Source organism: Zootoca vivipara, chromosome 2 (assembly GCF_965207765.1).
Source record: "Zootoca vivipara chromosome 2, rZooViv2.hap1.1, whole genome shotgun sequence".
NCBI lineage: Eukaryota > Metazoa > Chordata > Lepidosauria > Squamata > Lacertidae > Zootoca > Zootoca vivipara.
Window position 1 is genome coordinate 40,650,169 of NC_142584.1, and position 14,343 is coordinate 40,664,511.

General features: G+C 48.0%; 1 protein-coding gene across 1 annotated transcript; it reads right to left on the bottom strand.

Moving 5' to 3' along the window:
- Positions 1-210: 210 nt before the first annotated feature.
- On the bottom strand, positions 211-13,817 carry LOC118079981 (CCN family member 1). Its single transcript, XM_035104842.3, has 5 exons — positions 13,504-13,817; positions 12,291-12,507; positions 9,298-9,624; positions 6,734-6,939; positions 211-6,247 (listed from the first exon to the last, which is right to left on the bottom strand). The coding sequence occupies exons 1-5, from the start codon at positions 13,552-13,554 to the stop codon at positions 5,939-5,941; spliced, it is 1,110 nt and encodes a 369-aa protein (XP_034960733.1). The 5' UTR covers positions 13,555-13,817; the 3' UTR covers positions 211-5,938.
- Between the last annotated feature and the right edge of the window lie 526 nt (positions 13,818-14,343).

Sequence of the window (14,343 nt, forward strand, 5' to 3'; positions counted from 1 at the left end):
AGGCAAAGGGCAAAATAGTGCCCCCTCCCCTTCCCACATACAGAATTCAACAGGACTGGAGACGAACCTGAGTTCATCAACACTCATAATGGCTGTGTGTGTTGGCTCTTTCTGCATCCGGAATCTCTCCTTCACTGTCAGCTGTGCTCATTAATCACCACCACCCTGAAGTCCCTTCATTAGTCCCCCAGAACTTAGCCTGGATCAGAGTTGTCTTATGTAATAATTGTTTAATTTTATAAAAACCAAACAAAGATTTCCATATATGCATGTATCTGCAAAATATAAAACCACCGAACCTTTTCATTTTAATACATAGATCTCTTTAAAATAAAGCCCACCATTCATTAGATGAACTGGGAGAAACAGCAGAGAAGGAGAAGAACTAGAAAGCACTTTGCACAATGAAAATAGCTCTAATATGATTATTTAAGAAAAATCACAACAATAATAATGGATAAGGAGACATTCATCACATATGGCTGCTATAACTGGTTAATTCTTTATAGGCCATATGGAGGTTCCACCACCCCACCCTAACCAGGCACCAGGGCCTGAGTCAAAGATTTCTGCATGCACCATGCAGTTGTGCATGTGCTGCTGTGCTTAAAAATACACACACCCATTCCCCCCAGTGACATGGCTAGTGCTCCTCCAGTCCTGCTGGCACTAATTTTTTTGTGGGGGGAAGAGGGACACTGGACTCAATCTATTCATCACCTTCTCTGCCTCCCCTCCAACCCCCCTCTCCAAGGATCAGTATAGATGGGAGTTGACAATGTGTTCAGCTGTACGCTCTTATGCAGGCTGGATCAGATCATTTCACTCCTACTTCAGCCATTACACTCCAGTAAGGGAGATCAATGAACAGCAACCTCTTTCCACTCACAGATTGAAGTCTTTAATAAGCCAAAGAGCTTTGAGATTGAGATGAGAGACGGTAGTAACACTCGGAATTGTTGATTACCGTTTTGAGTACTGATTTGCAACTGTCCCAAATCCCACAAGTTATTTTATGTGTTTTCAGTTTGGGAAAAGGTGGCATAGATTATATACAGTGCAGTTCAGTGAAGCAGCCGGCTGTTGCAGACTTAAGTGCTCTCTCTCTCTTGTGTTTGCTAAGTTGCATAGCATTAAGAGTTTTGGAGGAGGTAGGGTGTATGCCGGGGCCCTTCTAACCCCTGGACCCAGCAAGTGTTGAAATCTAATCAAGGATTCTAATTCCTGGAAAAGCTAGGCTAGCTTCCTGGTGAGGTGACAGACTAGGTACCGATACTGGGCTACTGATGGAACAGAAGTGGCTCAGCACCAGAGGGCAAATGGGTGGGCTCCCTCCCTCCACTGGCTGGAAGTTAGAGAGATGAGGGTCAGAGTTGAGAGTGAAGTTATGTGAGTTAGAAGATTGAAGCAAGGCAGCAGGCTGGCAAGGCAGAGGGTCAGAGTGATGGCTGATTTCTCTTGCAATCCAAGCCTGTGGCTATGGGAGAAGCAAGACCCTTTTGGGGTGTGAACCCCTCCATCGTACAACCCTCCGGGTTGTATAGAAGTGTAAATCAACTATATATCATAAATGCACCATAGCCTCCGCTGTGCCACACTCCAAGGAAACCGAACCCTGGGTAAGTGTCACGGGGAGATCAGGGTGGTGTACAACAACATAATGGAAAGACTTCTAGGCTTGAGCAGGGAGCAAACCATTGTTGGAAACAGGAAAAATGAACTCTACCCTCCTAACCCGTCCCTGTCCCGTCCCGTCCCCAGTTTCAATGGATTTGTGCTGCAGTGGATACAATGAACTATTATTATTATTAGCGCACTTTCATGACATCTTTTAGGGATCTTGTTGCTGGTTCTGGCCCCATAAGATACCTCTTTTAAAACATTTAAAAACAGAAAATCCATAATCCCAAAGGTGACACTTCTCACAGATTTTGTGTGACAGAAAGAGTAAATGAATATGCTAATTCCAGAAGACAAGAACTGGATTGTCATTGTTTGAGGAGACATAGCTAAATTACTTTACCCCTCTCCTATTTGTAAAAGCTGGTCTAAAAGCAAGAGGTTTTGATCTCTAACTCTAAAAACCACATTCCATGCATGGTTCAGGCAGCCAACCTGGCTTTTACAGAGAAGGTGGCCTCTAGATGGCAGTAAAGTCACACTGCTGTAAGATCCCCTCTCCTGCTCTATAGGCACTGTGACCCAAGGTAAGTCTCTTTCCAGGTTTTGAAGCTTGTTGTACAGTTACGAACTCCTCTCTGACACCCAGGACAGCTGGTGTCAAGTCTGGCTAGCAAATACAAGGCCAAGTGGTCTGAGACTGTGTATAGAAGCTTCTGGCGTTCCTTTGTATCCTTAAAATGAGATTTAACCAATACAGAATCTTACCATCTTTCTGTTAAAATGAGCATTAATGGCATATTTCTTATTCTACCCCCTTGCAAAATGATGACATATTGCTAACCTATTCATTTTGGGAGCTACTAGAATCCAAGTATCTTCAGGGAGTGTCGTATGCTGGTGATTTTCATCATGTTTTGTATTTATTATATCCTTGTAGGGTTATTGGAGTGGATAGCATTTAGCATTCACCTTTGGTGAATTTGGTTTGAATGTTTTCAGATCAGCATTCCTATCAAAAGCAGAGCTAGGAGAGCGCAACCGGTTTGATGGCGCCAGAGGTGGGGGGCAGGCGGATTCTGACCGCTTAAAGTTGAGACACCAAGATCCACCACTGTTCCCATTTACTGTAAATCACCTCATGTTGATTCCCTATAGCAGTGGTTTTCAACCAGTGTGCCATGGCACCCTGGGGTGCCTTGAATGATGGTCAGGGGTGCCACGGGCAACACTGGCCTCCGCCCCTCTTTCCTTCCCTCCCTCCTCTGATGCCCTCTTGTCTCTCTGCCTCCCAAAGGCTTGCACAGTTTTTTGTTGCAGCAGCCCAGCCTATAAGCTCCACAGGCAAATGATGCCTCTGCTCAGAGACCAGGGACAGCAGTAGGGGCTGCCCAGAGGACTCCTAAGGAGATGGGAGAGGAGAGGAGGCTGAGGGAACACTCTACAAGGGAGGGTGTTTGAAAAAGTGTGAGAGGCTGCCAGATCTGCAGGCAAGGGGTGACATAACTGGGCTCCTGAGCCCCACACGGGTGCTGCAGAAAGAATGTAGTTGGTCAAGGAAGCTGTGGACTCAAAAAGGTTGAAAACCTATGCCCTATAGTATTTGAAACCCCGCCTCCCACCATTCAGTCTTAGCCAAATCCATTATGTATATGTAGTCTTCTATTGCTCCATTGAAGTGTCTGGTACAAAATGGTAGAATGGCAGTGGGCTGAGACTGTTTAAAGCGACACTGAAAGCGAACTATATAAAACCTACTGCATTCCCCATATCTACTAAATTGGTTCACCTGTAAAAAGAAACCATTAAGACATTTGGCACAACTGGTTCTTAAACAATAAATATATAAATATATGTCAGCTGCTAATAATGAGGATGTGATAAATATGGTTACTAGTATCTCATGAAGAAGCCTTGTGCATGTTCACTCAGAAGTAAGATCCAATCAGTTCAGTGAGCCAAACTCTCAAGAAAATGTGCATAGGATTGTAGCCTTAAAATCATAACTGAGAGCCCAAGAATGCATTTTGAAAATAACAAGAGCCCCTCAGTTCCAACTAAGGTCAGGTTCTGCTAGTTTTGCAAATCCAATTTCCTCCTACTGTGGGAAGAAAGGAGTTCAAGGACGATGGCTGTAGAAAGCAACCAAGGTTCATAAGACCCCATCAGTTACCTGTCACACACCCCCTTGAACATTTTATATCAAGCTCCTTTGTCATGATTTTCCTACACCAAAACCTCCGAGAACACAGAAAGAGGCACAAACACCAGAATGAAATGACAGACATTTCATTCTAGCAACTTTTAAGATCCAAGAGGGAGAGTGGAATCAAAGCTCTGCTTACAAGATGCAAAGCAAGAAAGGCTTCATTATGAAGCTAAATAGCTGACACTCCAAACCAGCGTTGAAGCTATAATATTTATGCAAAAAAGGTAAATAAAATAAAATCTCCTTATTTGTAGCAAAGCCTACTTTGCTGCGCTCATAAATATGACTTAACAGTTTAATATCTGTTCCAACATTGCACCTTATTCTCTGACGATCCCTGTTGCTGCTCACCAGGAACATAGAGGGAACATGATTAATTATTACTATTTAAAAGTGCTTCAATAAATCTAGGAGGAGATGCTCTTTAAGCTTAGCCATGGTGCGACAGATTTGCTGGAGAGGAGAATCTCCCCAAATGGGGGATTGCCTTTTACAAATGACTGTTCTGGAAATCAACATGTCTTAGTCTGGAGGCAGATGCTGATTTTCAAAGGAAGAAAGTGATTTGAGAAAGGCACTATTTCCAATAGTGAGCATACATATTTCCCTTCTGCTACCATCTCATCTGGATAAACAGGGTCTGCAGGTTGTTGAAATAACAAAGAAAATCTCCTTCAACTCTCTTTGGGGTAGAGGGGTTTGTTTCTAGTCTGCAATGTGTGTGTTTACTCTGATTTTCCCCACATTTTTATTTTTTAAAAAATATTCCCCCCAATCCAAGTTTGAATAACAGTTTGGCAACATGCAGAAGGATGAGCTGGGAAACAGCACAAACTGGAGAAAGAAGCCAAATGTGCATGGATATGCCCTTCCCTTTCTGCATTGTCCTTGCCAACAGGTTTCTCTCTCCAGGAAACCATCTCACCACCAGGGTGCGCTGTGAGTAGGTGGCAAGGCAGCCCTTCGGTTCAAAGGAGGACAGACTGGGAAGCAAAGGTTTCCAACTGAGGCAGACAAGGAAGGAATTAGAAGCACAGGTGCAAACAGCAGGCAGTGAAGGGGGAGCAGGTCCCTGTCAACCTTTGTTTGGCCATTTTCTCAATAATTCACATGGTTAAAAAAGCAACATCAGCAGCAGCAGCAGACGGCATGGTAGAGTGGCAGCAATCACCTGACCTCTGGGTAGCTGAGTTGCTTCTGCTTACCTGGAAGGGGAGGGGCAAGGCATCGAGGAGGTCAGCGCAATGCAAACACATCAGGAGTTTCGGTCTGTCTCTGCCACTGCGTTTGCACCATGGTGACCTCCCCACTGCCTTGTCTCTCCACCCATAGTAGCAACTCAGTTGCCTGGAGGTCAAGTGAGCACTGCCACTCCACCATGCCTTCCTCTACTGACCATTAATTTGAACTCTGTACCGAAACTCTTCCTAATTCATTCTTTGTGGGGCTGTCTTGAGGTTGCATTGCCAGATTTCAATCTAAAAAGGACCATAGGATCTTAGGGAGGGATCCAGGGCAGATCTGACTCCCCCTCACCCCAATCCAGTCCAGCTGTGGGTTATCTGCCTTGCGTTCTCCTCTGCTCTTTCCAGTCAAAGGACCTTAAGGATATCAGAGCTTGGGGATTTGGCAACTCAAACCAGAGAATTTACAGCTATCCCTAGTGCGCAAGGGCTGTGCTTCCTCCTTCCTTCCAGCACTGTAACCAAAAGCATGGACTGTGGAGCCCTAAAGGTGGCTGTGATGGGGAAATCTCTTTGTTTGACTCTCCCATTTTGTTGCCAAAGGCCCAGTTCCAGCCTGAGCCTGGCTGGGCTGAATGGAGAGATTGAACCCAGCGACAAGAGATCCATTCCTCAAATCGCTGGATCTCCAGACTCCCAGGCACAGCACAATGTAATCAACCCATATACTGAGGAACTACGGTAGTGCACCTCCAAAATCCATGCTGCCTTTCCTAATTTTAGTCGCATTTGCATTCATGGAAGCAGGGCAAGTTTAGGACGTCCTGTTTTCTCCCGACATCAGGCAGAGGAGCCTCAAGTCCATAGGGGTGATCCAGAGTCACTGGAGATGGGTTGACTTGGTTCCCAAGGGTAGCGGGCTCCATCACTCCAGGAATTTGTGAATATCCCCATTGAGCTGGTACCGGGGCCCCATGGCAGGTTCGCTGAGGAGCGGGCAATGAGCCGGGCCGCACTGGCAAGTGTGGATCATCATGACGTTCTTGGAGAAGGAGCTCCCATCCGGGCAATGGAAGGGCACGCTCAGGGTGCGAGTGCGCAGAGGGACACAGCAGCGGCCATCCAAGCAGGACCCGCAGTAGCTGGGCTGGTAACGGCGTGGGCTCTTGCAGCCGGCGTAGCTGAACCTCACAGGCTCACGCACTTTGTGTGTCCGCAAGCACTTCTTGCCCTTCTGAAAACAGGAGAGGAAAGTATTTGCACTGCATGCAAAAGAATACAGCCCAGGAAAGCTGTATGCACACAAAGCATACAGCTGGAGAACCTAGAGTCATGAATAGAATAATTGAATTGTAGAGTTGGAAGGGAGCATGGGACAGTTGCAGGAATATGCACTGTCACGTATGGGGATCAAACCTGCAACCCTGGCATTATCAGCACCACGCTGTAACCAGCTGAGCTTTTCTTCTTTCTAATAAACAAGCACACACACCTCTTAGCCCCACAGGCACCATTCCTGTAATGTAAGCCTGGAACAGAACATCTCTCCATCTTGGGCCCTAATCCCTCCTGTTAGGCTCTCCCGTTCTCCAAAATGTGCCATTTTGAATGGTTGGGAGTGCAGGCAGACTCAGCTCTTGTGCCCCAGATGCTGGGCTGCTGTGGTTAGCAGTGCCTCCCCTATTCCCTGCTCGCCCTCTTCCCACCTTCCCAACCTCACCTTTAGTTTGGAAAAATCAGGTTTCCCGCAAGGCCTGATCTGACACAGCTGGGTTTCTTTGATCAGTTTGCACTTTGGGTTGTCGCTGGTGACGCGGGTGGAGATGCCGAAGCCACAGCTCTTGGAGCATGGCGACCAGTCCGTAGTCTGAGCCAAGCACTTGTGCTGTTGCTTTGCCACGTGGCTTTGGAAGAATGGCCTCCACGCTGGGGAAGAGAAGGGAATCCCAGTTACTGCACTGTCATTCTGAACCCAAAGGGAACGGTGAGCAATGTACTGCCAGCAGCTACACACATTGGCCAAGCATAAACTGAGATTGAAAGGGATTAAGTTCCTTAAGAGATGTGGAACACGTCTGTTCTGTTCTCTGGATGTTACTAGACTACAGTTCCAATCATCCCCAGCTACTGGCCATGCTGGCTGGGAATGATGGGAGTTGGAGTCCAGCAGCACCTGGGGAGCCACAGGTTTCCTGCATCTTCCACAAACGGAAGGCAGGCATTGATGGACAACAGCAGAAGGCAATTGTCTCCTTGTCCTGTTGATGATGAGCTTCCCAGAGGCATCTAGCTAGCCATCATGCTGAGTCAAGATGACTCAACAGGATTCATCGTAAGCCTCCATGGCAGCCACACTGTTCAAAATGGCAACTACAGAAAGAGGCAAGGCCACATGTTGGGTAGGAAAAATGGGAAATGAGTTTGTAGGGGGGAAATGGGGGAAAGAGGGTGTGGAGGGGGGATGTGGAGGCTGCTCGGGACTCTGGCAACTGAGAACCCATCAATTCCATTTAGACTAAACTGGCATCTGTAGAATAAATTCCCAGTAGGTGCAAACCCTTGTATTCTGGGAAGGGAATGCCTGCATTCCTCTTTTGCCATGAAACCACAAAACAAAATATGCAAGAGTAGTGGCATCCCGACTGACCATCACTTGGGAGCAAGAGTGATACAGGAGATTGTGTGAACAATCCCTCTCAGGCAGATTTAATGCTTTTCGGTCCCTCTCTTATGCAGCCACTGCCATGCTTAGCTGAAATAGCAACTGGGAACCAAAGCAAATGCAAGTGAAGGATCACATTCCCTGCCCCTCGGGAGCATCAGATATAGATCCTGAAAGGGCAAAGGACGACTCCCACTCTTACCCCTATTTATGTTCTGTGTCTCCACCCTGTTTAGATGCCTCTTCCACGCAACACAGTGCCAGCTTTCCATTTCCCGCCCTTGGAGCAAAACGATTATAAACTCGGCCAGCTGCATCTTATGCACTTCTTCTCGGGGCGCAACCTTTCCCTGAGTGCCTTGGTCCACAGACCGCATGAGGCTCAAGCAGTAGGAAGTGAAGACACCAAGATACTGGGAGGGAGCAGGAAATTTCAATATTCCAAGTAGAGTTAGTAGCAAAGCCACTAGATTGCTGTGAACAGATAAGGTAGCTACATCGCCACTAGCTTGTGTGAGATACGGACCTAGAAATTGATAGCGCAAGGAGGTTTCATGGGTGAGATGGTTTAAAGAGGTTTAAAGGAGCAGCTTGTCATCAAAGAGCAATGCCACAGAGTAAGCAGATGACTTTTAAGCCTTGCAATGCGGCCTGCTAATAAACATCCTGGTATGACATCCTATACAAAATTTAAAAAATCATTCCCGTAGCACCTTAGAGACCAACTAAATGCCTCTGACAGATGCAGTCTCACTAGCAATGGCTAGAAGTTTCATCTTTCTTTGCTACTCCATTTCCCATGGTGCAGATGGAACACACTGCTGCACAGCTCATAAAGCAGTTTTGTTTTTGTTTTTTTGGTCCAAAGGTGCCTATTGTTCTAAGCTGGGGGGGGGCGTGAATCCCTACAGCCATAAATCACCTCATAACTACCTATATTCAGGTCCCCAAAGCAATTGTTTAAATTGTGATGCACACCAAATTTAGCAAGAACCACAAATACAGTGCCTAAGACTATCCCCACGCAGACACTCTATTCCTATGCAAGCATTAGAGTGACTTAATACAATGGAAAACATCCAGTATAAAGAGATGCCTTCCATTTTTATTTATTTTTTAACATCATTGGGGCGCCACACCCCTCAGAAATGGGGTGCCTTCCATTCTAAGGATTTCCAAAGGAGCAGCCATGTTAGTCTGTTGTTGCAAAAGAAACCCTTCCAGGTGGATGCCAGTCTCGCCATGCATTAGCAGGAGGGCCGCATTCCCATCTGGACAACCTTCAAGCATTCACAAGTCAGGGGTGGGTGGGCCAAGAGGCAAAGGGAGCTGAGCAATCAATGCACATTTTAACTCAGACAGTACACTAGTTTCTAGACTCGCTCACACGCTCCATGCAAGCTTGAGGCATTTTCAGAGAGACATACCAGCCTGCCAAGAAGACTCAGGAAGCATGCAAATCCAGGCTAGCAAAGCAGTGGTATCGCCTGGGGATGTACTCAGTGAGGGGGTGTTAGGTCTTTAAGGTGCCACAAGCCTCTCGGTATAAATACAGGCAGAAGCTGAATAACATTCCTGCTCCTCCAGTCGCAACAGCTCTGACAGCACCCCTCAGCCCACACCTGGTAGGTTTTTCCAGTGTCCGCCTTTGCCCACGTAGATGAGCTCGTTGTCACTGGAGTCGCCATTGGTGTTGTACTCAAAGGTGACCCCTCCGTACTTCTTGGGTCCTTTGCTGCACACAAACTTCTTGCAGCACTGGCCAGGCACCTTCAACAGTTTGGGACTGGGGCAGCCCAGGGAGGCCAGGGGCAGCTCTAGCGGGCAGAGCGGCTGGCAACCCACAGCCCCGTCGATGCAAGTGCACTGGTGTTTGCAGCTGGGCTGGAAATTCTCCCCGTTCTGGTAGATGCGGCCATTGTATTCGCAGGTCCGGCCTTCTTGCTTTGCTGAGGAGGTAGAAAGGTATGTGTTATTCAGTTTCAGGAGTTGGATTAAAAATGAAAAAGTGATGCTGACTGTAAGGTCCCTGTAAGAGAGGACCCAGCTACAGGTATCTGGATCGGTTTCAAGAAGTCGTCATGGAATTGCACGGGGGCAACAGTTTCAGAGATCCTTTGAAATAAGTGCCAAAAGGCAAATGGTCCCTGACATTCATCCCAGCAACACAAAATCCTCCATTCACATAAACTGGTGTCTAGTTAGGGATTGGCATCCATGGTTACCACAGAGCAATGATGGGAGACCAGATAATTTAAAAAAAATAGCCAAGAGGTGATAGGGTGGGGGAGGACTCTGAGTTCACTTCCTGCTCCCCTCTGCTCATCTGCAACTTCAGGCCAACCTGGGAGTGAGCTACATAACAGCAAGCCTCATCCCTGGAGATGTGAAAAACAGAGCAGGACTTAACCTGCCAGCGTCGTAAGTAAGAGAAATACACTCCTCTGCAGAACTAGGTTTTTAGGGGCCACGTCAACAAGAAGAGAGTGTTTGGAGCTTTAAATAGCCATGTGAAAACAGGATGCGAAGAGCTCACATGGACCGAGATCGGGTTGCAAAGGCCTGAGCCACGCCTGGAGAGCCTCCTGCTACATGCAGTGTGCTTCCCCCTGGCCCACAGAGATGTGTCCTTCACCTTACTCCCCTGCAACTATTTAGACAATTTTTCACTTGCTGCTTGCTCTTTTCTTAGCATGCGTGCTCATGAACGAAGATCTATCTTCTCACACTTTCCAGCAAGGGGCAGTGCTCACACATACAGGGAAACAGGTGGTCCCAGACACAACCGTGACCCAAGTAAATATACAGAATTGAAGTAGTCTCGAGGAAGGAGTGGGGAAAGCATGCTTTCTCATGGGAACAGTGTTGCCCTCCAGCATCGCCTCCAGCTCAAAGAGAGAGAAGTAACATGTAGCTTGCATACATGGAGCCACAAGATGAATGCTAATACAGATCTAGGACCTTCAGTGTTTCCAAAAGCAAGTGTGCTCTTGTGTGTGAGCATCATAAACCTGCTACCTAGAAGGGAGCAAAATACCTGGTGTAGAAACTGCCAAGGAACTCCCCTCCTCCTAGTCTGCAAATCCGGTTTTCTACGCACTGGGAAAGAAAGAGTGAGTGGGTGGCCCTGAAAAAATGCTCACCACATCCATGAGAGAAGATAGAGGAAGGGAGCAACAGAGGTTCACCCTCCACCAAGTGGAGCCACAACTCAAGGGTCCCATCGTCGCCCAGCTGCCCCCAGAGATCTCTTTCACCCCTTATGTGCCTGCAAGGCCACACCAGTCTTCTCCAACCTGGCACTTCCAGATGTTCTAGACTACAGCTGGTGCTGATAGGAGCTGTGGTTCAAAATTGGAGGGCACTAGCTTGGTGAAGGCTGGATTATAAAGTCACTTCTCTCCAACTCCTGAGCTCATGCCATTTCAAAGCAAGCACACACAGAGAGAGGAAGGATAAAAACAGTCATTGGAACAAACAAGCATGAAAAAGCTGCACAAATATTTTGCTTGGGGCAACTCGCGCCTTACTTAGGTGACCGGCAACAGAAGTTGCCCCAAGCAAATTTTCCAAGAAGCACTGAAGGAAACCCTTGATCAAGAGACTGGCTTTCTCAAAATGCTTCAGGAACAAAAATATTTGCGCAACTGTCTCTCCACACACACTCCTGTCCAATGTTTTGTGCCTCTTCACACACAATTTCCATTAACCTTTCTATCGTCATGGCAATGCCACGATGGATTCCACAACTACATCCGTCACTAGAGGGAGGTTGGGTAAGATGAAAAAATTCCTTCAGTAGCACCTTAAAGACCAACTAAGTAAGAGACAACGTATTTTGCTACATCTGCAAATTACCTTCACCAGTCCTCATGATGGCTCTGCCCAACCCTTCCAGACTTTGATCCTCTTAAAAGAAAACACACCTGGGACACGGGGACCAGTCATCCCTGATATGATTGCCAAAGCAGAATATGTACATCAACAGGAAATCCTTTCCTAGTCTAGCCCCAATGTGCCTGACTAGGCTGGAGGAGAAGCCTTTGCTCCTTGCTCCTTCATTACATTAGGTGCCAGATTGTGATTAGGCGCCAGTTTAGTACATAACATGCCACTACCCAACATAGTTGGTTGCTGGTCAACACCCAGCACACTGTATATGAAATCAACTTAAAATCACAGTAATGATTTCAAAGCACTTTCTTGCATATAAAATCCAAAAAAAAGGTAACCAGCAAGCACAAAAACACTCAATTGAAATTACCATCATGACCATCAACAGGATTAAGTAGCAGGAAGCATGGTTTATTTTCTATTTATTTAAAGCATGCACTCTGGTCAATGACAGAAATAAATTGATTCATTCATTTAAAGCATTTATGAACCAGATAGAAACTTTTTAAAGATATATATATATATAGTAGTAGCAGCAGCATACTGTGTTTCTTTCACAGTGCAATGTAGGTTTACAGAACGTTTTCAAAAGTTATCACTTTACGATCACTGATAAACCATGACTCCAGCCAGCCCCACACACACAAAAAAAAACAGCTGTAGAAAGATCAAAGCCCTTGAAGGACGTCCCTCCTCAGCTCTGTCCTTTCGCTCCTCTTACCCCAACAGATGCCCCGATTCGCCGAGGGGTCGGCCCCAAAATTGCACTCCAGGCCCTTGTGGGGGTCGCAGGGCGAGAGCTGGTCGCAGTCCTCATTGAGCTGCCGGGCGCACACTTGGCAGCAGCCGCAGTCGTCCAGCACCAGGCTGATTCCGGGGGGGCAGCGAGGCTGGCCGCCAGGGGGGCATCGGCACGTGGCGGGGCAGCGGGAGGCCACCTGCAACGAGAGAGGAATCCTAGAACTGGAAGGGACCACGAGAGTCATCTAGTCCAACCCCCTGCAATGCAGGGATCCTTTTTGCCCAACAGGGGGCTTAAATCCATGACCCTGAGATTAAAAGTCTACTGCTCTACCGACTGAACTATCCCAGGGAGGTAGGAAAGGCGGAAGCTGGCCGAGAGGAGCACTCCGCGGGCAAGTTGGGAGAGCTGAAGCTACGGATCAGGGCCCGCCCTCCTCTCTTACAGCTTGCGGCGCTTGTGGGATCTTTGGGGACGCGCGGATCTTAACCTTCGCCTGGCCGCCTGCTATGTATTTATTTTAAAGGCCACACCAAAATAGTTTCCTAGATGGCGCTACATGCCACGGAGTCCCGGCATTCTCGGCCTCCCCTACCAACGTGCCCGTCCCCTCCATCCCAAATAAATCTCCGTAATAAAATCCCTGCCACCACCATCAAAGCAGCCCCGCCACAGAGGCACCGGGGCTAAAGCGGCGGCGGACTCCCGGGAGTCCACAGGGGCGGAAATTAAAAACTCACCTTAATGCTCGGTAAAGTTCTATTCCTGAGCTCTTCCACTCTGGGCAGGCTCGCCAGATTTAAGCATTAGAAAGTCTTTCACACACCGGCCCGATTCCGCACCGCTTCGAGGCACAGAACACCTCCCGGGACCCGGGGATCACCCCCATCCCCACCGCAACCGGCCGGGACGCGTGTGAATAAATGCGGCTCCGCGAGTGCAGTCACGTTGGTGAGCCCGAGATCCGCCGGGAGAGCCAGCAGAGGGGGCCGGCGGCCCAGCTAGAAACTGGAACCCAGAGTTTAGCGAGAGCTCGCTAGCATTTGATGAAACAGCCCCTCGTCCCCTCCCCAAATGATTCTCGCTGCCTGGTGCTTGGTCACCCCGTCTGTTGTCATGGTCAACAACGTTGCGCGCACATTTCACTTGCCTAAGCGGAAGAGAAAGAGGTGGCTAAGCAAGAGCTACTCACCAGGGAGATACAGAGCAGGAAAGCAGCGCTAATCAGGACAGCCTGCCTCATTGCTGTCGGATGGGAGGAGACTCCAGAAAGGCAGCAAAAATACCAAAGGAGATGAAATAAAATAAAATAAAACGACTAGAGAAACTAACTCTCGGGCGATCCGGATGAGACAGCCAGTGGATCGTAGAGCAGCTGCAAAATTGTCCCCAGGATCCTTCGGCTCTGTAAGCTCTCCGCACACTCGCACACCCCTTTTTGCGCAACTTTCAGTACCTACAAAGCAACTACGTTGTTTCTGTATTTATATTTCCCCGGGGCCCCTCCCACCTACCGGGCTGGGAGCAAATAGGAACCTCCTCGCCGGCCAATAGCAACGGTGGCGCACTTCCAAACATTCCAGGGGAGGGGCTTTGGAAAGGTGGGAGGGGCTGAATGAATAGAGTCATTCATAAAATTAGAAGGCTAGTGCATTCCGAGGCGATGCGCGCGTAGTCTCGCGCGGGCCAGGGTGTTCCGCTAAGCAGAGTAGCGCTTTTATGGAGACTGCTGAATAAGGCTCCTGCTCCCATAGGGCACATCAGTGCACAGGCATACCAGTATGAGGAGCAGCCGCGGCCACAGTCATTCCTGACATGCAAAAAAACAAATTAGAGCGAAGGAAAAAATCACGGGCGAAGGAAAATAAGCAGAAGGAAGCCAACGTTTGCTTGGCCAGCGGCAGCCTCTGATCTGACACACAGGCAGATCAAAGGCCCACGAAACCAGAGAGAGACAAATGGGTGGGGTCTTTCTGGGGGACCAGAATGTGACTAAGCGCGTGATCCATTTACTTGGAAGTAAGAGCCTTTG

What these genes read in the sequence shown, in the direction of transcription:
- LOC118079981 (XM_035104842.3), bottom strand. Translation starts at nt 13,554, where the DNA reads ATGAGGCAGGCTGTCCTGATTAGCGCTGCTTTCCTGCTCTGTATCTCC. An exon ending in TCCTGCTCTGTATCTCCCTG is followed by an intron (nt 12,508 to 13,503) that starts GTGAGTAGCTCT and finishes CTCTCGTTGCAG; the next exon opens with GTGGCCTCCCGCTGCCCCGC. An exon ending in GAATCGGGGCATCTGTTGGG is followed by an intron (nt 9,625 to 12,290) that starts GTAAGAGGAGCG and finishes CTACCTCCTCAG; the next exon opens with CAAAGCAAGAAGGCCGGACC.